The sequence below is a fragment of the Thalassophryne amazonica genome, chromosome 10 (genome assembly GCF_902500255.1).
Source record: "Thalassophryne amazonica chromosome 10, fThaAma1.1, whole genome shotgun sequence".
NCBI classification, from domain to species: Eukaryota; Metazoa; Chordata; class Actinopteri; order Batrachoidiformes; family Batrachoididae; genus Thalassophryne; species Thalassophryne amazonica.
In genome coordinates, this window is record NC_047112.1 from 17,067,115 (window position 1) to 17,089,365 (window position 22,251).

Sequence of the window (22,251 nt, forward strand, 5' to 3'; positions counted from 1 at the left end):
AATCTGATAACAGTCAATACACAAAGGTGACGAGTGGGCAGGCTTGAGGATAGAAGACGTCTGTCCTGAGAAGAGCCGGAACCACATGACTTCCACCGCCACAGAACCCGGTGAATATTGGAGCCGCCAAGTCCCGAATTCCCAGGTGATCACCGTCCCCGACTGTCGGATCTGCTACTGCTGGCGAGGAGCACAGACAGTGAGATGTGGGTGTGTGCACACCCAGTAACAAAACAGTCAGAAGGTGGAAAGTCACCTCCACCTCTAATCACACACTCGTGCAGCTCCTGTTAAACCACTTATCTGGATTGGGTGTGAAGCGTAGCCGTCGCTGTTCACACCAAACGCCAATCCCGCAGATAAGGCACACCACAGGAAAATGGCTGCAAAAGAAGTTCAGACTATTACACAAGGTTTTGTTCAGCAGAGAAAATTACATCCACAGGTAAATGATATCTCGGCAGCGAGGTGGAGATGACGTCTGGCTTTTATGGAGTGGATTGATGAAGTGGAGATGGGTGACAGCTGTCAACCCCGGCTGTGTCCATGGCGGCAGCGCCCTCTCGTGCCTGAAGCCTGCACTTCAGGCAGGGCGCCCTCTGGTGGTGGGCCAGCAGTACCTCCTCTTCTGGCGGCCCACACAACACAAAGGATCCAAAAGACAGGATAGAATTTCGCCAAACATTGTACGTGACAACAAAATACTTTATTATCACAATCAACATTTTGTTTAAAAAAAATCACTCAACACAATTTTAAACAAAATCTCCTGAGGTGACAAACCACAATACAAGCAGAGGGTGCGCTGCTCCGTGTTGTGTGACACAGCGCAGCGCTGCTCTTACAGACAGAGAGTAGACTTTGATGAATCTGCATGCGCAGCAGTCAGTGCATGCAGGAGAGAAAAAAAGCTTGAGTATCAATCTTTTTACACGAGGATCATTCAATATCAATACCAGCATTGGTATCGATATTAGGATCGATCCGCCCACCTCTAGATGGATTTGCTCAGGTATACTAAAGAAAGCCTTCAAACTGAACAAGATTCTCTCTGAAAACAAATGATTCACCTCAAGAGCACAAATAGTGTTTATAGTCTTAAAAGCCAACAACTACTCAGGTCTATAACACGTACAGAATCATTCACTGATTCACTGAAGTTACTTCACACCATTACGAAAACAAGCGTTTTTATTTTTATTGTTTTTGTTTTCATATCAGTGCCTCTTTTATATGTACACATGTACTGTACACCATATTTAATTAGTCTAAAAACCAAAATGTAAAAAATTCTTACATCTGGAAGTTGAACCTGTATGTGCATGACATCATGAGCACCAGTTTAATTCTTTATGACATGTAGGGGGAGTGGCAGCTGCCGGTCTGTCAAAGAGGGGACGCTTTGTCAATTTATTTAAATGTAAATTCAAATATGTAAAATGGTCATGACAGTCCCTAGTTGCACAAACATTTCATAATTTATATCTCTATGACATACAGTATTTTATGATGGCACAATTACCAAGTGGTTAGCGTGCTTGGTTTCAGTGTGGGAGGTTCCCGGTTCAAACCCCACCTCTGCCACATTTCTCCATGTAATGTGAAGTTGCGTCAGGAAGGTCATCTGGCTTAAAACCTGTGCCAGAATCAACATGCAGGTCCACCTTGGATCTGCTGTGGTGATGCCAAGTGAAAACAATGGAGCAGCCAAAGGGACTTACTTTTACAAGAATATTATTAATGTTTTTAAACAAAAATATCATCAAAAATTTCAAGAAGCACATAGAACCTTTATTATTAAACTTACATAACAGAGCCTGTTTCCTGACATTGTTCCATGCGAATGTTATTTTAAAGATTGGCCAGCAGATGCCGCCATATGCAATTGTATCAAAGCTTCAAAACACTAAACCGTTGCTTCATGTTGATTCAGTGTTTCAATATGCTTCGGTTTCTCATCACTAATTTTCATCTATAAAATACATCAACAACTGTTAATTATATACATATACACATATATAGACTTATAATTATGAATAATTTGATGTTGTGTTGCGAACCGGGATGTTAATTAACGTGTGACGACTTTTAAACACTTACTGAAGAACGAATCAGAGAGTAACTCACTGAGATCCTCTCACATAACGTCTAATCCAGTGTGCACTGTTAAACCAAACACTCCATTTTAATACAGTAGTTAAGTTAATGTAACTCAAACTTTAAAAAAAGTTATTGTCACTCATTTCCATTAATTAAACTAACAAAAAATGAGCTGTTGTCATAACAACTCAGTTCTTTTAAGTGCATTTAAAGTTTTGGGGCATTTAAGCGTCAGTGATGTATTTCTAGTGCATTCCATTCACTCATTTTAATTGAGTTTATGTAATGGAGGCCAGCAGGTGTCGCTGTGCAGATGTAGTTAATAAACCTCACTCCCAACAGCTCAAAAGAATTCTCTGGTCACAAGGCCAGAGCCCTGGGTTTTAGCCTTCTGGTTAGAGAGTCCAACTTCCATGCCAGAGATCATGAGTTCATGTCCCGAGGGGAGCGAATGGGCGGAGTCATTACAACACAATGCAGAGTCAACAAGTAAACCAAAAAATGCATCAAAAAATCTAATCCAAAATGTAATGCAAATTTTTATGCAGAAATTTGTCACTTTTTTATTGAAAAACATAAACTAGTTTTACATAAGTTTAATTAACTGTAAATTGTTAAGTTGCTAAAACTTTAACAATTAAATTTTTGAAAATTATTTTATTTAAGTTGGCAGGGATTGAGTTCTTAAATTTGTTGCCTTTTAGCTGTAATTACTGTAAGTGAAGAGCAGGTGTGTGTTAGAATAGAAAAGACCAAAGTGATTTTACACACCACCTCCTACCTCAATAAAGTTTGTACTGGGGGTGACATCAACACAGATAAATGTATTTTTGGCTTATTAGTCAAGTCTCAGTGTTAATTTCTGCATAGAATGTCAGTATATTTTCAGCTTTAGGGCATAAATCTCCTGATCCACCCAGTCCAATCCAACTTTATTTACACTTTAAAAGAACAACAACGTGCATTCCAAATAAGACATTAATAAAATACAACACAAATAAAACAAAAAAATAGTACAAAAGTGACTGATGTAGAAATACAATTTCCAATTCTTTCTTTAGCCAAACACATTCCGTGCAGATCATCTATTTAAGGTTTAATTTTACAGTGACCCATTACCTGCTGAGGTGATTGGTTGGAATGAAAACCTGCGGACTCTTTGCGCCTCATTTGAATATATGTGGACTGTTAATTTGGTGTATATACAGTGTGCATATATGCACATAAAGTGAATAGTGGCTGGATGTACAACTAAAATCTGAGAATCACAACACTCATGGCAACCGCATCTTGGACATTTATTTATTTAGCTCATAGAAAAATAAAAATCCTTTATATACAGCAGATTTAAAAACAGGAGTGTGAAACTTCTGCCTCTTGCATCACCACTCACAGCTTCTCAGTGAAGTGGATCAGAGAAACAGATCAAATCCAGGCTTCAGGTTCCCATGTGTCTTCTGAGAACGACTGTAACTGGAATGTCACTCTGCCATTCTCCAGTTGCAGCCACAGAAGTTGATAAGTACTTCAAAGTTGACATGGGTGCCTTGGTGGCTTCCCTCACCGGCTCCTTATTGCAAAATCACTCAGTTTTGGAGAATTGCCTCCTCCAGACAGATTTACCACCAAGTACCATACAGTTTATAGTTCTTAATGATGGATCTAATTCTAAATGAAGACCAACACATATTCACTGGTTTAGAAATGAATTCACCTACTGACTTGTTGAAAGAAAACTGGCTGTTGACACCACAAACTCCACTGTAGTGGAGTACAGATGCAAAACTGCTGTCCAAATACTTATGGACCTGACATGTACTCCATGTTACACACACACAGACACACACTGAGACTCGAAAAGAATGTACAGTTCTTCTTGAAGCTGAGGACCTGTGGTAACTCAATAATTCTGAGAGTAATTTGTTCTGTAGAGTGCTGAATGTGAGGCCCTGCTACATGAGAGGGTGTGGGAAACACATGCACGTGCACACGCACACATAGGATTTGTGGGATTTTCTGGCTGTAGCCAGCGGTCAGCCCCTTTCCTGTTGGTGTTTTCTGAGGCATGTTGTGTCATGGCAGAACTCCCTCAGTGTGTGGAAGGAGAATCTGTTGAACACACACACACACACACACACACACACACACACACACACACACACACACACACACACACACACACACACACACACACACACACACACACACACACACCCTCGTCATTTGTTTCTGGTTCCTGTCTCTGCAGCTGCTCTCACCCTTCCTCGTCTTTTCTCAGTTCTGTTACACTTTTTCCTACTTGGTGGTGGGATTTAGTGTGTTTCAGCTGAGCGATGTGTTGTTCGGTGGGTTTTGCAAGGTCCTTGGGTCTGGCCCTGGTGCCTCTGGCTCTTTGCTCCATCCTGGCCAACCTGCTGCTTCTGTTCCCTATGGGGCAAATCACCTACATTCAGGACAACCGGCTGGCGAGCTACATCTGGTACTTTGGGGGACTAGGAGGTGGGGGTCTGCTGGTGAGTAAGAATCTGTGCTCACAGTATGTTACATTAGTGACCTCTTAAACCTTGTGGGTTTGGGTTTTACTCAGTGAACTGTCCTGTTGTGACTGATCCCAGTTCTGGTCTTTAAGTAGAATCTGAGTGTATGCATATCATGAATGCTTGGTCTTGTTGGATTTGTGAGAATCTACTGAATCTACTGGTACCTTGTTTCCCATGTAACAATAAGAAATATACTCAAAACCTGGATAGTTTATGTATGTTATGGTGGTACATTAACGAGCACGTTCTGCACAGTGTTAACCTTGGAACATTACTGCTGAACAAATTAAAACTAGAAGTGACAATTTTCACAAATGTACAAACAAGGCATTGCATCAGGAAGGGCATCCGGCATCAAACTTGTGTCAAACCAACATGCAGATGAATGGTAAATGGACTGCATTTATATAGCGCTTTTCCATCTGCATCAGATGCTCAAAGTGCTTTACAATAATGCCTCACATTCACCCATTCACACAAACACACTCACACACTGATGTCAGGGTGCTGCCATACAAGGTGCTCACTACACACCAGGAGCAACTAGGGCAGGGGTGGGCAATCATGTGCCATAAAGGGCTGAGACATTGCAGGTTTTCCTTGCTACCAGTCACCTTCACAGGTGATTTCATTAATGTTCAGGTGTCTCAGCAGGTGATTTCATTGATGACCAGGTGTTTATGTGCAGGGGAGAAGCTCATCAGCAACCCACCTGGTGAGGTGATTGGTTGCAAGGAAAACCTGCAGTGTCTCGGCCCTCGTTGCCCACCCCTGATAGGGGATTAAGGACCTTGCCCAAGGGCCCTTAGTGATTTTCTGGTCTGGCTGGGTTTTGAACCGAGGATCCTCTGGTCTGAAACCCAACACTTAACCACTAGACCGTCACCTCCCCGTCCACCCCGAGTGAAAATAAAGGAGCAGCTATTGGTCTTATGCTATCATTTTTTTCATTCGGCTGGTTTTGGAAGAGCCTCGTTTGTTAATTTGTGAAAATTGTCACTTCTGCTTTTAATTTGTTCAGCAGTAACGTGCAAAGGTCAACACTGGGCAGAGGGTGCTCGTTAATGTCACTGTGAATAAATATGCAAAAATAAATAAAATGTGCAGAAGATGCTTGTTCATGTCACTGAAAAAAATAAATACATTTTTAAAAAGTCAAATTTACATTGTATTTTGAATTTTGAGTTTGTCCAGCAGCAAAGTGTACAACTTTGAAAAAAATGGGTAATTAACATTAATTATCATTACAGCAAAATGAAAGCAAATAAAGAATATAATAATAATAACAAGTGCAATCAGAGATTTCTGACATCTGCCAAGGGTTGAGGAGGACTAAAAATAAACGATATGTGACTCACAATGTGACCCGGACTTTACCTGGCTCTGGATTCCACAACAGAATGCAATAACTGTACACTGATCCAGAACGGTCCAACTGATCAAAATGTTACAATCTGATATTTAATTCACAAGCTGAAACAAAATAGTGTCTTCCTGATCTTGCTTTTACATTGTGCTGTCCTGTCTTTCTGCTGCAGAACCTGGATATTTATCTGTATCACTCCCGATAAATCCTGAGCCAGAATCCAGATCCAGATCACCTCCAAAATTTAATGGAGTCTTCCATGATCTTATATCTATCTGTGGTGCAAATCTGCTGAGAATCTGTGAAGTAGTTTTGACGTAATCCATCAAAGCCTATATAAAGTGAAATCTTGATCCAGAATCCGGAACCAGATCACAGCCAAAATTTAATGGAGTGTTCCATGGCCTAATATCTATCTGTGGTACAAATTTGGTGAGAATCTGTGAAGTAGTCTTGACGTAATCCTGCTAACAGACAAATAAATGAACACCAATGATTTTATTAGCTCCTTGGAGGACATAATAAATCAAAGTGTGGATGACATGATTGTAAATGTCACTGCAATAAATTCATCAAGATTTAAAAAAAAAAAAAAAAATTTTGTGCCCTTAATATTATTCCTGAATTTTTCCTCTTTTGTATGACGTGACCGGTGTTGCAGACCGAATGGTTCCCCCTAAAAATCGGTCCGCCCTGCCTTCACTGCGCATGCGTCATCAGCCGCGGTTCACAGATTAACACCTCGTTTCTGCTTCAAACTGCACTCCAGTCATCATCTATCTCAGCGACAGATATCTGAAGCTTTTGTGCAACAATCATTTCCACATAAATTCAGCAGCAGTATTACATCATAAAAGATGGAGGAAGCGATCAGAGCGGCGCAGCTACACGAGCTGCTAGCTGATGCGTTCACTGCACGTCCGTTATTTTAAAGCATCAGTGATTATTACCTCGTTTCTGCTTAAAACTGACTTTAGAATTATTTAAGAGGGTTTACCTTGTCATATGATGGTTAATAATCCCATTAATCCATTGGATCGCTTTGGGTGGAACAATTTCTAGTGGGGGACTGTTGAGTCTGCGACACCGGAGCTCCACTCTTCTTCCCAGACTTTAGTATTTATTCAGTGTTTTACTTGTACCATGTTTATTTATATGTGTTAAACATCACGTGTTATTTCAAAATGAAAACACCACCATTGGGCTGGAAATGAGGATCGGGTGGGGCGGGGGGCGCTTTAAGGTAACAGGTGTGTACGGAGGATTAAAAACTGAGGGCGATGCAGAGATTGAACGAGGAGGTTGGATTACGTCGGCTGACAGATGCTGAAACAGTTTGTTGGCCGTTGGTTTAACGGTCACTGTTATCATTTGTTGGAATGCATCAAGACTAGTTGCACTGAAATTCAGCATTAATCAGAGGATCTGAAACAAACATGACGTACAGCTTTCTTCCAATTTAAAGAGATCATATTGTGTAAATACAGTTTAAGTTGTCTTTGATACTTAACTGTTTAAGCTTTTACATGAAACCTCATCAAAGTCTGAGGATTGTGTGTGCGTGTAAGAAACCTACAAGCTATAAACTCCCCGCTAGCCTGAAACAGTTTATGTTAGCTTCCCGTGACATATGTCACACAAGTTCTGATCTGAGCTTTGTGGCCAGCGGCAATAACTTTTCATTGTCTGTATTGTTACATGATTGACGACAAGCTTTAATGTCTGTTTTTAAGACTGTTGTTGACCTGCACATATGGTAACATGCTAAAAGTCTGTAAAACATGACCCCTTTAAAACAAAATCAACCTGCCATGTGTTACTGCATCGCTTTGCTGGAGGCACTGTCAGTAAATGTCTTTAAAAATGCAGTAAGTAAATCAAGCATCGCTTGTGTTTGTTACGTTTTCAGACAGATGTGGAGCATCAGCGTGTCGTTGGACACTTTAGGACACTTTACCCGACTGTGCTGCACGTGACATTTATACCAGTGTCTTTTATTTTCTCTTTAGCCCTTTGTCCTTTGCATTTGGAAGAGTATTTTGTGTTTTCTCCTTCAATAGTGTGCTGTGCAAACGTGTTTGCTGTTGTTGCTGGAGAACAATGGAGTGTTGTGTGAATTCACGGTTAATCCGTCTGCTGCACACATTGCTGATCTGATGGGTTTTAGACGCTGGCTGAGCACAAAGGAGCCCTTCTAACAGCTTAAGAACCAACAGAGAACAGATTGTATTTTCTCAGACGTAATTAACTTTCTCCACCAGCAGAGTGTCAATGCACAAAGTGGTGGTTTTCTTTTTTTCTCAAATCACAGTGGTTTAGAACATCTCATTGCATATTTTCAATAATTTTATTCATTTTTTAAGGGATAAATAGAACAATGTAATTGTTTTATTGGCAGTATGTGCCCTTTTGCGAATCTCTTTAGTTAATTTATCTGGAACATAAAACTGTTTTTTTTATGTAAATGTGTCAAACACACTTAATTGAGAAGGAGCCAGGTCCATAAGTATTTGGACAACAACAGAGTTGTGATTGTGGTGAAACTTTTATCTGTAATTCAAGTCATTAACCTTTAGGAATTAAATTATTATACACAGTCCCTCCATTTTCAAATGCCATAATTAACTGGAATAAACTAAATATGTAATTTTTCCTACGGGGCAGCCAGTGGGCCTGACGTCACCACCTCTGGGGAGTCGGTCATTACGTCACGAGGCATTTTGTTTGTGGTCCGATTGTCACCAGAGTTTGCTTATGCATTACGCATAGTGACCCCAAGAAGCACATTGGTTTTGGGGTCAAAACCAATGTGCAATGGAGGGGAGTGCAATAACTTTTTAACTGCAAACTTGGCGTGTGTGTGTTTGTGCATGCGTGTGTTCGTTTGTTCCATGGCAGCACGGTGGCTTAGTGGTTAGCACTGTTGCCTCAGAGCAAGAAGGTCATGGGTTCGATTCCCACCTCTAGCCTTTCTGTGTGGAGTTTGCATGTTCTCCCCGTGTTTGCGTGGGTTTCCTCTGGGTGCTCCAGCTTCCTCACATATTTAAAGACATGCAGGTTAGGTGAATTGGAAACTTTGTAATTGTCCAGGTCTTCTTTGCAAAAGAGATCTCGATCTCAATGGGACTAACTTGAGTAAATAAAGGTTAAATTAAAATAAATAAATGTCTGACACAATAGAGACATTGGAACCTTTAGTATTGTCAATACGGATGCCAAATGGATGCAGTTTTCCCTTAATAAAGCAACTAATCTGTAAATAAATAATTCACTTGTCTGGTCTTTGCTAACCTAATACTGTGAGACAAATATTCCCCTAAAGGAAAACCTTTTCAGCCCTCGACATGACTCAGACATGCAATGGAAGACTTGAATCAGACTGGAATTTTATTTTTTTCACAGATTCTATTCCAGTAACTTTGGCCAGTATTGGGCTGTTGTGGTCCCAAATACCAGATCAGGCTTGTGTGTGTGTGTGTCTGTGTGTGTGTTTATAAAAAGCCTTGCTGTTCCCTTCCTGGGTTAAAAGTCAAAGAACAGACTAAAACCCCTGAGATAGAGAGATCTATCTTTAATTCCTCTCCCCCTTGGTTTTTCCTGTCTTTCTCTCTTCCTTTCCCTCTGCCTGTCTCTTGCAGAGGATGTCTGATTTCTGATGTCTGTGCTTTAGGGGGACATCCAGGATGTATGTGCACGGCTCTGATTCCCTCAGTTTGTGTGTAAAACCTTGGGAACGTCCGTCTGTCTGTGAGGACGTGCTATCAGAACTGTGACCTGCTGGGAGAGACACAGCTGGACAGGAAATAGGAGACAAGAGACAGAATGAGTGGAGATGAACAGAGAGAATCAAACCTAAACGTTATGAAAATGTTGCACAGTGCTCGATGTGTCATTTGCGTCATCATTAAAGCTGTACGGCCTTTCAAATTCCACAAAGCTGACAAAATTTATTTTCTACCTATATCCAAGCAGTATTATGTCTGTTTATTGTTGTACCATGTTGCAAAATTACAGCTCATTTTAATGACGAGAACGACGCTCGTGTGCTCATGTGAAGTTTTGAGATTACCTGTGACCTGAGCCACTGGCTTGCTGTGCGTTCCCAGGACATGCACGCTAACATCCATAAGATGTCTTGTAAATCTCTTCAGATGTATTATCTGGTTACATAAACAACATTTTTAGATTTAGAAGTGTTTATTTCTTGCTAACATTTACAAAATATATGAGAAACATACTATTAGATTTATACAGAAATATGCTGTTTTGGAGCATTTCCCCCATCTTGGTTTTCTTTGCTTGAGTGAGCAGCCATCTGATGTCACGTTGCTTTTATTGACACTAATTGGCAGTCACTGTGTCCTTCCAGCATCTTCATAAAGCTCGGGGGAAATCCCTACATGATCTATGAGATCGCTACCAAATGTATGTCATGGCTTCTGATTGCTTGAATTTCAACCCATCAGGGGTCAAAATTCTAAATTGTTTCCAAACGGTGTGAATTTTGATCATATTAGCAATATCATATTATGAATCCCTTAATTAAATGGCAAGGAATAAAATTATAGTGGTGCTATAGAAAATTCTTTTTATGACTTCAATCTTAAAAAACCTAAAGGTCATATATCTTTAACATCATAGCTAAAAGGAAGTGTTTTGTTGACTCGGCATGCCGAAACCCCACATGTGTGGCTTCCATGGAGAGACTCATTTAGTGTTCAGGCCCTGAGGCCCATTTGGGACGTGCTTATTGTTTGAGAACCCTAGCATTTTTGGACAGTCATGTGACATTAATGTTTTGCGTTTTTGAGCAATATTTGTACATTCGATTTGGAGTTACTGGCAGAAATCATTGCTCAGCACAGCTCAAGCCGTCACCCTCCAAAAACAAGACACTTGGTGTTGTCCTGTGGTTTAGTCTTTTCTAGAGTTGAGGTTACTGATGGCTTTTATAGGATACATTTCTCTGCGCATGAGCCCATGCAGGACCCCAGCAGCTGGAGAATGTCAAAGGCACGCCTATACTTAACCTGGCTGCAGCAGATAGATGGTTACCTTCAGGAGGTGGGGATGGACCAGTTATCTGTCTGCCTGGTTGTCATCCTGTACCAAAGGCGGTTCCATAAAGTGGTTGATGGAGCAACAAGTGGCACTGGCGCACCCTCCCAGACTTGACTAATAGGAAACTTTTTGTCATCAGCGGCAACTGTAGTTTGAGAAATTGGGGTTTCTAGTGTGTAATGAGTCTTCTAACAAACACTGCATTCAGTGAAAAGTAAAGCAAGATGGAAACTGCTGTTAAAGCAGTAATGGGAAATGTTTACAGAATGCAGTATAGCTGCAATCTGTATTTATGGTTGATTACGTTTTATGCTGAATGTCACAATCTGCCATCACTCTATGGTGAAAATAGTCTAAAGCAGAGAGTGTAGTTAATTTTTAATTTCTTTTTTCTTTCAGATGCTGTTTCCAGCTGTTGTCTTCGTTACTCTGGGGAAATGCAGCTGCTGCTGGAATGAGAGTTTAATGGTAAAAGACTCACGGAAACTGTTAATCTTTTGTATGCATGCTTGGGACGGACGTGTTCGTCTGAAGTGGAGAAAAAAAATCAATACAAATCGAGTAACATTTCACAAAAATGGATCTAGGAGGTGACACATTTTGAGGGACAAGTAAATGTTAAAGATGCCTTCTGCTCATTACATTCAGCACGTCATTTAATAAGGTTAATAAGGTTGTTAGTTATTTAAAATAGCTTTATTGTATTCTATTGTATTCATGTAATTATGAATAAATTAATGTAGTGAAGTTTTGTCCTTATGAATATGTAATTTTTAAGAGCAAATTACACATTCACTGGAAGACAACACCTCAGTACATTAATTTGTAACAATCACTTGGAAAGTGACATCCAGTTCCCATTTAATTGATCTTCTTAAAGCACAGTTAAGCAATTAAGGTCGAGACCAGAGGTGCCCAAATTCTTTCCACAGAAGGGCCATAAATTAATCTGGATGGAGTGCAACTTGCCAAAAGTAAAATGTTGATATTGTCTGTGTGAATTACACACACAATTAATATGGTGTGCTATATTTTCACCATACAGTCTTAATTAAAATAAAATTTCAAAAATATTCAAAACATAACTCTTTCATCTGTCAAACAGCAATTTTTATGTTTGCAACAACTTTGCCCATTCTTCCAACTGCATATAGGTACTTACGTACCGCCATAGGGATGCATGATTTGTTTTTGCCTGAATTTTCTGAGATTCGCAGACCAACATGTTCCAGATCTGACTGCTTTGGTGTATTCAGGAAAAAAGCATCAAATACCTCTAAATAAGACTGGATAAACACCAACAAAGTAGTAACTAGAAGCACTCGGAGAGCGCAAACCTCTGCCAAGGCCATAGGGTCACTGACGTCACATGGAATACCCTTTGGCAAAGAGACTTATTCCACGTCGTTTCACGCATCTACTGTCATGTTTCAGATTTAGTGGTTAAACCCTTAGATCTTCAGCAAATGTATTTATAAAGAGAAACTGCATGAACTACACAAGTTTTTTTATTTTCTAATAAGTTTATTCAGTGAGGAGAGACAAATGCTAAATAAATGGTAAATGGACTGCATTTATATAGCGCTTTTCCATCTGCATCAGATACTCAAACCGCTTTACAATAATGCCTCACATTCACCCCGATGTCAGGGTGCTGCCATACAAGGTGCTCACTACACACCAGGAGCAAGAGGAGATTAAGGACCAATAGGGGAGCAATAGGGTATTAATGACCTTACCCAAGGGGCCTTAGTGATTTTCCAGTCAGGTGGGGATTTGAACCGAGGATCTTCTGGTCTCAAGCCCAACACCTTAACCAGTAGACCATCACCTCCCCCCTAAATTGTTGTGTCGTAACTTAATTTTTGTTCAGCCTTTGTGACCCGTCTTCATGAAGTTAGATGCAAAAATGTTGAAATTGGCCCTATCCTGCAATGATAAAGAATCTTCAAAAAAATTACTGGATCTGGATCGTGTTCTGGATCATTACCAAAATTTAATGACTTCTAAGTTCAGCCAAGATACACCCCTGGTAAAAATGTCACTGAAATCGGTTGAGGATTTTTTGAGTAATCCTGCTAACCAACCAACCAACCAACCAACCAACCAACCAACCAACCAACCAACCAACCAACAAATGGACGTGACCGAAAATTTTCGCGTTCCTCCATGATGGGCAGCCTTGGTCTACAACTTACCCACCCCATAAGCAATCACGTTGGCAACAGTGGTAACAAAACAAAAAATGTATACGGTGCATCCGGAAAGTATTCACAGCGCTTCACTTATTCCACATTTTATGTTACAGCTTTATTCCAAAATGGATGAAATTCTTTTTTTTCCCCTCAAAATTCTACACACACATGCACACACACCATAATGACAATGTGAAAAAGTTTTTTTCAAACTTACACGTATTTAAGTATTCACAGCCTTTGCCATGAAGCTCAAAATAGAGCTCAGGTGTTTCCACTGATCATCCTTGAGATGTTTCTACAGCTTAACTAGAGTCCACCTGGGGTAAATTCAGTTGATTGGACATGATTTGGAAAGACACACACCTGTCTACATATAAGGTCCCACAGCTGACAGTGCATGTCAGCCTCAGAGACAGGGTTGCCTCAAGGCACAAATCTGGGGAAGCATACAAAAACATTTCTGCTGCTTTGAAGGTCCCAGTGAGCACAGTGGCCTCCATCATCTGTAAATGGAAGAAGTTCAGATCCACTAGGACTCTTCCTAGAGCTGGCCGCCCGCCTAAACTGACCTCAGACTGGGGCGATGGTTCATTTTTCAGCAGGACAATGATCTTAAACACACAGCCAAAATGTCAAAGGAGCAGGTTCAGGACAAATGGACTAAATTTATAAAGCGCTTTTCCATCTGCTTCCATTCCACTTTACAAAAATGCCTCACATTCACCCCGATGTGAGGCTGCTGCCACACGAGCTCACTAGACACCAGGAGCAACTAGGGGATTAACGACCTTGCGCAAGGGCCCTTACTGATTTTCCGGTCAGCCTGGGATTTGAACCGAGGATCCTCTGGTCTCGAGCCCAATGCTTTAACCACTAGACCATCACCTCCCCAATTCACTGAGACACAAAATAAAAACTGAACAGCAAAATAATAAATAAATGTCCCAACTGCTGTCAATTCCAGATTTTGTTCTATGTCAAAAATAAATCACTGCACTAAATACCAGACTTAAGAAAACTAAAGTAAAAATCAGCAACAACAAACCCCCAAATAACTCCACTTGAGTGTCTCTTTTGGGTCACTTTTATCGGTTCCAAGCCCAAGAATCAACAGAAGAAAGTTCATTTGGTGTTTTTTACTCACTTTTTTGTCCCTCCCTTGATGTTATTCCACTCTCATACAGCATCAATATACAAATAGTGACTGGTTTGTGACTGGTTTCATTGTTGCCCAAGGCCGAAGGCCACGGACAACAATGATCCCGAGGGGTGACACCATTATGCTGCCCGATAAACCAGTCACCATTTATTATACATCTGTGTAGTTAATACCTTTATCTTTACAATTGTGTGAAAAATTTGCTAAGTCATTTCCCGTTCAAACTCAGGATTCCCCATAATGTCAATACCCTTATCCTTAAGGTACCTGGATATCCTGTACTGTAGTGAGCTCATGGTACTGTGTTTCAGCCTCTGGATCAGTCCACAATCACTCATAATGTTGCCTGAAACGGTGCAGAATCAGTCAGTAATGTGGCTGTTGTTAGCTTTGGATGATTTATTGTGAAAAGTATTGCAATTATTACACGCAAATCAGCCAATCAGAACAAAGGATTTCAGCCAGATGTATAATAATAACAATTACATGCACATGGGTAATTGTGTAAATTAAGCAATGACATCATTTAGCAACTTCAAGGCTTTTAGGACAGCCAATAGCGACTTTCCTTACTGAGGAGTTGGCAACAGTGTGGAGGAGAGTGGCACAAGATGGCATCAATCATTTATTTTCCGCAAGAATCTAGATATTATGAAATTAACACCTCATATTTTGAAATGTGATGGCAACAGTTATTTAATCAATCAAATCTCAATCAACTGCGCTTTAAAAATGGAACAGAATATCCAGCTTCTGTAAATCCATTAATCCTTCAATCATGCCGTCTTATACATAGTGCACAAATAAGTTTTCTGTTTTTAGCTTTTAAAACTACAACTCTCTTTCAGCTGACATTTTACTGCCTTTATTTAGTAATTTTTTGTGTTCAGCTTGGAGAATAATATGTTACAGTTATCATTAATCCGGCTAACACTGTGCCTTTATTAGGTGGAATGCTAATGCTAATCCAGCTATGATAAATTAACAAGGCCTGCCATTGTTAGTGAACACAAGTGTAATCTTGGGCCAAAAACCAAAGATGCAGCTGTGCATGTGTGTGTATGCAGCAGCTGGTCTTTTTTTATGTGCTAACTGGAGAAATGAAGGCAATCACAGCTGCATGCAGAGAAATGCACACTCCCGCTAACATGCTAACATGTGTGTCTCTGTTGCAGATGTGTGGCTCAGTTCTGGCAGCTGTGGTCGGCCTGCTGGGGTCTGGATACTGTTTTGTCATATCAGGGTTGGCATTGCTGCAGGGTCCACAGTGCTTCACATCTCTGGGATGGTCGTACCCATTTGCAGACCACGGGCGCAGGTAGCACAACACTGCAACGTGCTGTGTGCAGGGATGTGCATTAGAAACACACGCACACACACGCACACACAAACCCCAGTATGGGGCAGACCTGCCATGCTGTATCCATTTTTATACCAGGCACACATTTTATAGATCAAAGTGGTGTTTTTTCTGCAGTATAAATTGCACCTGTAAAAAAAACCCTCTCGAAGAGCAAAAACCCTCATTTATCTACTACTGTAAGTAACAGATTGGTCACTCTCATATCCCAAGGTTCTTGTAGTGGAGCAATATCTCCACCTGGTGGACATTTATCATTAACACAGGTACAATAGAAGTAATGCACATACGAGGTCTGTGAGAAAAGTATCCGACCTTTTTATTTTTTTCAAAAACTATATGGATTTGAATCATGTGCACTTGCATCAGACAAGCTTGAACCTTCGTGCACATGCGTGAGTTTTTTCACGCCTGTCTGTTGCGTCATTCGCTTGTGGGCAGGCTTTGAGTGAGCACTGGTCCACCCCCCTCGTCGGATTTTTATTGTCAGGGAAATGGCTGAGAGGCTGCCACTTTGCTCCATGAATTTTTTTTCAGAAACTGTTAGAGACAGCCAGTTGGAAACCATTCGAAAGATTCAGATGGATTTCGGTGAAGATTCTGTCGGCGTCACGCGTATTAAGGAGTGTTAAAACCTTTTTAAAGACGGCCCACAGCGGCGGAGGGTGTGCGGCGCACTGAGCGGCCATCGACAGGCTGGAACGACCAGATCATTTCTAAACTGAACGCTGTGTTGATCCGGGACATCATGTGACTACCACAGAAATGGCAAGAGAGCTGGACATAGCACTTTTGCGGCACATTCCACTGTTACAGGAGATTTTGTAATGAAAGACGTGCGGAGGATTTCGCGCATCGGCACGGAGCCGACGCGCTCAACAAAAAAAAACGCTCAACAAAAAAACACCTCAGTGTTGGAAACCATTCGTAAGATTCAGACGGCTTTCGGTTGCTTTTCAGTCGAGTGAGTATCCGAGAAATTGTTTAACAGCTGGGCATGTTCCAACTTGTCCTGTGAGACTTCCAACATGGAGGTGTTGTTTGTCCAGCGGCTGTGAGCGGCTGCGTCCCGACGCGTGAATCCGTCTGCACGTCTTTCATTACAAAATCTCCTTTAACAGTGGAATGTGCCGATAAAGTGCTGATCCCGACCTCTTCTGAAACTTCTCTGCTAGTCACACGACGTCCTGCATCAACAGAGCCTTAAATTTGGAAGAGATCTGCTCGTTCCAGCCTGTCGATGACCGCTCGCCCTCCGCCACCGTGGGCCGTTTTTAATCCAGTTTTAATGGTCCTTAATCCGTGTGACGCCGACAGAATCTTCACCGAAATCCATCTGAATCTTTCGAATGGTTTCCAACTGGCTGTCTAACAGTTTCTGAAAAAAAATTCATGGAGCAAAGCGGCAGCCTCTCAGCCATTTCCCTGACAATAAAAATCCGACGAGGGGGGTGGACCAGTGCTCACTCAAAGCCTGCCCACAGGCGAATGACACAACCGACAGGCGTGAAAAAACTCACGCATGCGCACGAAGGTTCAAGCTTGTCTGATGCACGCGCACATGATTCAAATCCATGTAGTTTTTGAAAAAAATAAAAAGGTCGGATACTTTTCTAACAGACCTTGTACAACAGAATTTCATCAAGCGCTCTAGCAAAACCAAATATAGAGGTCAGTATTTTCCCCAGATGTGACCATAATGTTTTTATAAAAAATGAAATCACTCTCAAAAATGAGAGTTTCTTAGCATTTCAGCTTGTAAATAGCCTCAAAACATGATTCCAGTAGCTAAATATACACTTTCAGTGTTACACAATTACACGGGCCTGGCGACCTGTTTTGGATGTACTGTACCTCTTGCCCAGCGACACTGGACTGCAGTGCAAGAAATTCAAAGACCTAACTCATTTGCCTGTTCTTCACTGGTCTCCCACTGGTTTCTCTCTCTGTCTCAGGTATCTCTTGCAGCCAGAGATCTGGTCACGGTGCCTTCAGCCAGTCAACATTGTGGAGTGGAACGTGACTCTGCTGTGCGTCTTACTCGGTCTGGCTGTGCTGGAGTTCATCATCTGTTTCTTACAGCTGGTCAACGGTTTAGTCAACGTGGTGTGTCGGCCTTGTTGCTATAAGCAGGAGTATAGTCTGAATGCATAGTGAAACACATGTACACTCAACAAAAATATAAATGCAACACTTTTGGTTTTGCTCACATTTTGTATGAGATGAACTCAAAGATCTAAAACTTTTTCCACATACACAATATCACCATTTCCCTCAAATATTGTTCACAAACCAGTCTAAATCTGTGATAGTGAGCACTTCTCCTTTGCTGAGATAATCCATCCCACCTCTCAGGTGTGTCATATCAAGATGCTGATTAGACACCATGATTAGTGCACAGGTGTGCCTTAGACTGCCCACAATAAAAGGCCACTCTGAAAGGTGCAGTTTTATCACACAGCACAATGCCACAGATGTCGCAAGATTTGAGGGAGCGTGCAATTGGCATGCTGACAGCAGGAATGTCAACCAGAGCTGTTGCTCGTGTATTGAATGTTCTTTTCTCTACCATAAGCCGTCTCCAAAGGCGTTTCAGAGAATTTGGCAGTACATCCAACCAGCCTCACAACCACAGACCACGTGTAACCACACCAGCCCAGGACCTCCACATCCAGCATGTTCTGTTAGGTGCAGATGCGAGTTCAGGAGCGCAACCAGCGTCTGACTGAACCCAGCGCTAAAATAACCGGAAAGCGGTTCCAAAAACAAAACAAGTTTATTTCCCGTCTGTGCAATAATTGTGTACAACATAAATGTGCGGTTTGTCTGGTGAGGTGAAGGACGGCGCGCTCTCCAGCGCCCAAATGGATCAAAGCCCGACGCGTCTGGACCCAGACTCACCGCCGAACACCCCCCAGGTGGATACGACAAACTGACTCTGTGAAGGATGGAAAAGGTGAGGTAAGTCAATCAATCAATCAATCAATCAATTTTTTTATATAGCGCCAAATCACAACAAACATTTGCCCCAAGGCGATTTATATTGTAAGGCAAGGCCATACAATAATTATATAAAACCCCAACGGTCAAAACGACCCCCTGTGAGCAAGCACTTGGCTACAGTGGGAAGGAAAAACTCCCTTTTAACAGGAAGAAACCTCCAGCAGAACCAGGCTCAGGGAGGGGCAGTCTTTTGCTGGGACTGGTTGGGGCTGAGGGAGAGAACCAGGAAAAAGACATGCTGTGGAGGGGAGCAGAGATCGATCACTAATGATTAAATGCAGAGTGGTGCATACAGAGCAAAAAGAGAAAGAAACAGTGCATCATGGGAACCCCCCAGCAGTCTACGTCTATAGCAGCATAACTAAAGGATGGTTCAGGGTCACCTGATCCAGCCCTAACTATAAGCTTTAGCAAAAAGGAAAGTTTTAAGCCTAATCTTAAAAGTAGAGAGGGTGTCTGTCTCCCTGATCTGAATTGGGAGCTGGTTCCACAGGAGAGGAGCCTGAAAGCTGAAGGCTCTGCCTCCCATTCTACTCTTACAAACCCTAGGAACTACAAGTAAGCCTGCAGTCTGAGAGCGAAGCGCTCTATTGGGGTGATATGGTACTACGAGGTCCCTAAGATAAGATGGGACCTGATTATTCAAAACCTTATAAGTAAGAAGAAGAATTTTAAATTCTATTCTAGAATTTTAAAATCTATTCTAGAAGTCAACAGCTACAACAAATATCCTTCAAAGGCACACACTATCAGCAACACATTCAGGTCTGAATTTAAGCTTTATGTAAATGAGCAGCTTCTCACAACAGGTGGAGGATCATCAGTCCGTACGCCACGGCAGTGAGAAGCGAGCTGCACAATTCTCATCAATGTTCAAATATACTGCGTAACAAAATACCAAATTACTGTTAACACTTATTCAGACAATCATCACCTCTGATGTGTGCTGACAGCATGTGTCCCTCACCCGTCCTCCTTCACAGGCACGATGTGTCAAACCCAGGCGCGGTCCTCAGCGTCTCACAAACAAACGTCACAAGGTCGAGTTCCCGGCAATTCTGCTTGAACCACTCATGGCTTAAATGCAGAACGCCATCTCATTATCTGCTTCAGCTGAAAGTCTTTAAGTTTACACGTGAGCATCATCCACAGGTGCAGCTAATAATGATGATCAGGGTGAAGGACTCTTCTGCCAGCACCGTCTCCACAGACAAAAACTAGTTTGCATACCACCTGGAGAGCAAAGAAAAGAAAACAACACCAAAATGTCCAGCCAAACCCCCCAACACACAACATGTTCACCTCCAAGATCGTCTGAGACCAGCCACTCGGACAGCTGCTGAAACAATCGGTTTGCATAACCAAAGAATTTCTGCACAAACTGTCAGAAACTGTCTCAGGGAAGCTCATCTGCATGCTCGTCGTCCTCATCGGGGTCTCGACCTGACTCCAGTTCGTCGTCGTAACCGACTTGAGTGGGCAAATGCTCACATTCGCTGGTGTTTGGCATGTTGGAGAGGTGTTCTCTTCATGGATGAATCCCGGTTCACACTGTCCAAGACAGATGGCAGACAGCGTGTGTGGCGTCGTGTGGGTGAGCGGTTTTCTGATGTCAGTGTTGTGGATCGAGTGGCCCATGGTGGCGGTGGGGTTATGGTATGGGCAGGCGTATGTTATGGACGAAGAACACAGGTGCATTTTATTGATGGCATTTTGAATGCACAGAGATACCGTGACGAGATCCTGAGGCCCATTGTTGTGCCATACATCCAAGAACATCACCTCATGTTGCAGCAGGATAATGCACGGCCCCATGTTGCAAGGATCTGTACACAATTCTTGGAAGCTGAAAATGTCCCAGTTCTTGCATGGCCGGCATACTCACCGGACATGTCACCCATTGAGCATGTTTGGGATGCTCTGGACCGGCGTATACGACAGCGTGTACGAGTTCCTGTCAATATCCAGCAACTTCGCACAGCCATTGAAGAGGAGTGGACCAACATTCCACAGGCCACAACTGACAACCTGATCAACTCTATGCGAAGGAGATGTGTTGCACTGCATGAGGCAAATGGTTTTCACACCAGATACTGACTGGTATCCCCCCCAATAAAACAAAACTGCACCTTTCAGAGTGGCCTTTTATTATGGGCAGTCTAAGGCACACCTGTGCACTAATCATGGTGTTTAATCAGCATCTTGATATGGCACACCTGTGAGGTGGGATGGATTATCTCAGCAAAGGAGAAGTGCTCACTATCACAGATTTAGACTGGTTTGTGAACAATATTTGAGGGAAATGGTGATATTGTGTATGTGGAAAAAGTTTTAGATCTTTGAGTTCATCTCGTACAAAATGGGAGCAAAACCAAAAGTGTTGCGTTTATATTTTTGTTGAGTGTATGTAAGCTCACTTACACAGACACAAGTGCATGTATGCACTTAAAATACATATGTGACAACCAGGAACAAACCAAGCATAAGCCGAGGTCTATGTGCACACAAAACCTCATTGTAGAGCACTGTGTGTGCAACACACACACACACACACACACACACACACACACACACACACACACACACACACACACACACACACACACACACACACACACACACACACACACACACACACACACACACACGCACACACAATTACTGTCAAAAGTCACTGCTCAGTTATTGATGATGCACTGAGTGTAATGCGGTATGTATATGTCCGTTAAACTGCGTACACTGGAATATGTCACGTATTCGACATCAGTATCAGGACTGTCTTATATTTGAGCCAATATGGAACTTATGTATATAACACCAAGTAATTCATGTGTTTCATCCATTATAATCTGCACTTAAAGAGGAACTATGCAACTCTTTAATCTTAATTTTACAGTTTGGGAGTTACTGTAATAGCTAAATAACCCCACCCCCCAAGCAAGAAAGCAAGCAAGGAACAGAAAAGGAGTCTTTCTTTGAATAGCAAGAGCTGAAAGACAAAGATAAAGAAGTGTGCAAAATGGATGCAGACCTGGTGTTCTCGCTGCTGCACTTGTAAGTATATTGAGATAAAGTCTCTGTTCTCTTTGCATTTCTGTGTATTGTCACTTTCTTCATGTGGCTCCATGGGATGCATTTGCCAACCCTGTTGAATACAAAAGCACATGGACCGCGGGGGAAGACAGAAGAGAGGGGGGACAGCAGTGAGTTTTTATGACAGTTTTGTGACATATATAGTGGGGAGGTGATGGTCTAGTGGTTAAGTGTTGGGCTTGAGACCAGAGGATCCTCGGTTCAAATCCCAGCCTGACCGGAAAATCACTAAGGACCCCAGCATGTAGTGAGTGCCTTGCATGGCAGCAGCCTCACATCGGGGTGAATGTGAGGCATTGATGTGTAAAGCACTTTGAGCGTTTGATGCAGATGGAAAAGTGCTATATAAATGCAGTCCATTTACCATTTAT

General features: G+C 41.9%; 2 protein-coding genes and 1 long non-coding RNA gene across 4 annotated transcripts in view; 2 read left to right on the forward strand and 1 right to left on the reverse strand.

The window, feature by feature from the left end:
* Positions 1–1,096, forward strand: part of LOC117519452 (glutathione hydrolase-like YwrD proenzyme) — a 33,856-nt gene extending 32,760 nt beyond the window's left edge. The window contains 1 exon segment of the mRNA XM_034180797.1: positions 1,007–1,096. Coding sequence (XP_034036688.1) covers positions 1,007–1,021 — 15 coding nt within the window. The 3' untranslated portion in view covers positions 1,022–1,096.
* A 3,157-nt stretch (positions 1,097–4,253) lies between these two features.
* Positions 4,254–21,717, forward strand: tm4sf18 (transmembrane 4 L six family member 18). 2 transcript variants are annotated; one of them, XM_034179487.1, is made up of 5 exons: positions 4,254–4,613; positions 11,467–11,535; positions 15,600–15,742; positions 17,740–17,948; positions 21,190–21,717. In XM_034179487.1, exons 1-4 carry the CDS (start codon positions 4,434–4,436, stop codon positions 17,936–17,938), a joined length of 591 nt encoding a protein of 196 aa, XP_034035378.1. In that variant the 5' UTR covers positions 4,254–4,433; the 3' UTR covers positions 17,939–17,948; positions 21,190–21,717. The 2 variants fall into 2 exon arrangements, with proteins under 2 accessions (XP_034035378.1, XP_034035377.1); XM_034179486.1 differs by having other exon boundaries at positions 4,256–4,613; positions 17,740–17,944; positions 21,185–21,717.
* On the reverse strand, positions 6,160–10,298 carry LOC117518377. The gene is made up of 3 exons (XR_004562966.1): positions 10,128–10,298; positions 7,448–7,453; positions 6,160–6,172 (listed from the first exon to the last, which is right to left on the reverse strand). It is a non-coding gene; the product is annotated as an uncharacterized LOC117518377 (long non-coding RNA).
* Positions 21,718–22,251: the final 534 nt, after the last annotated feature.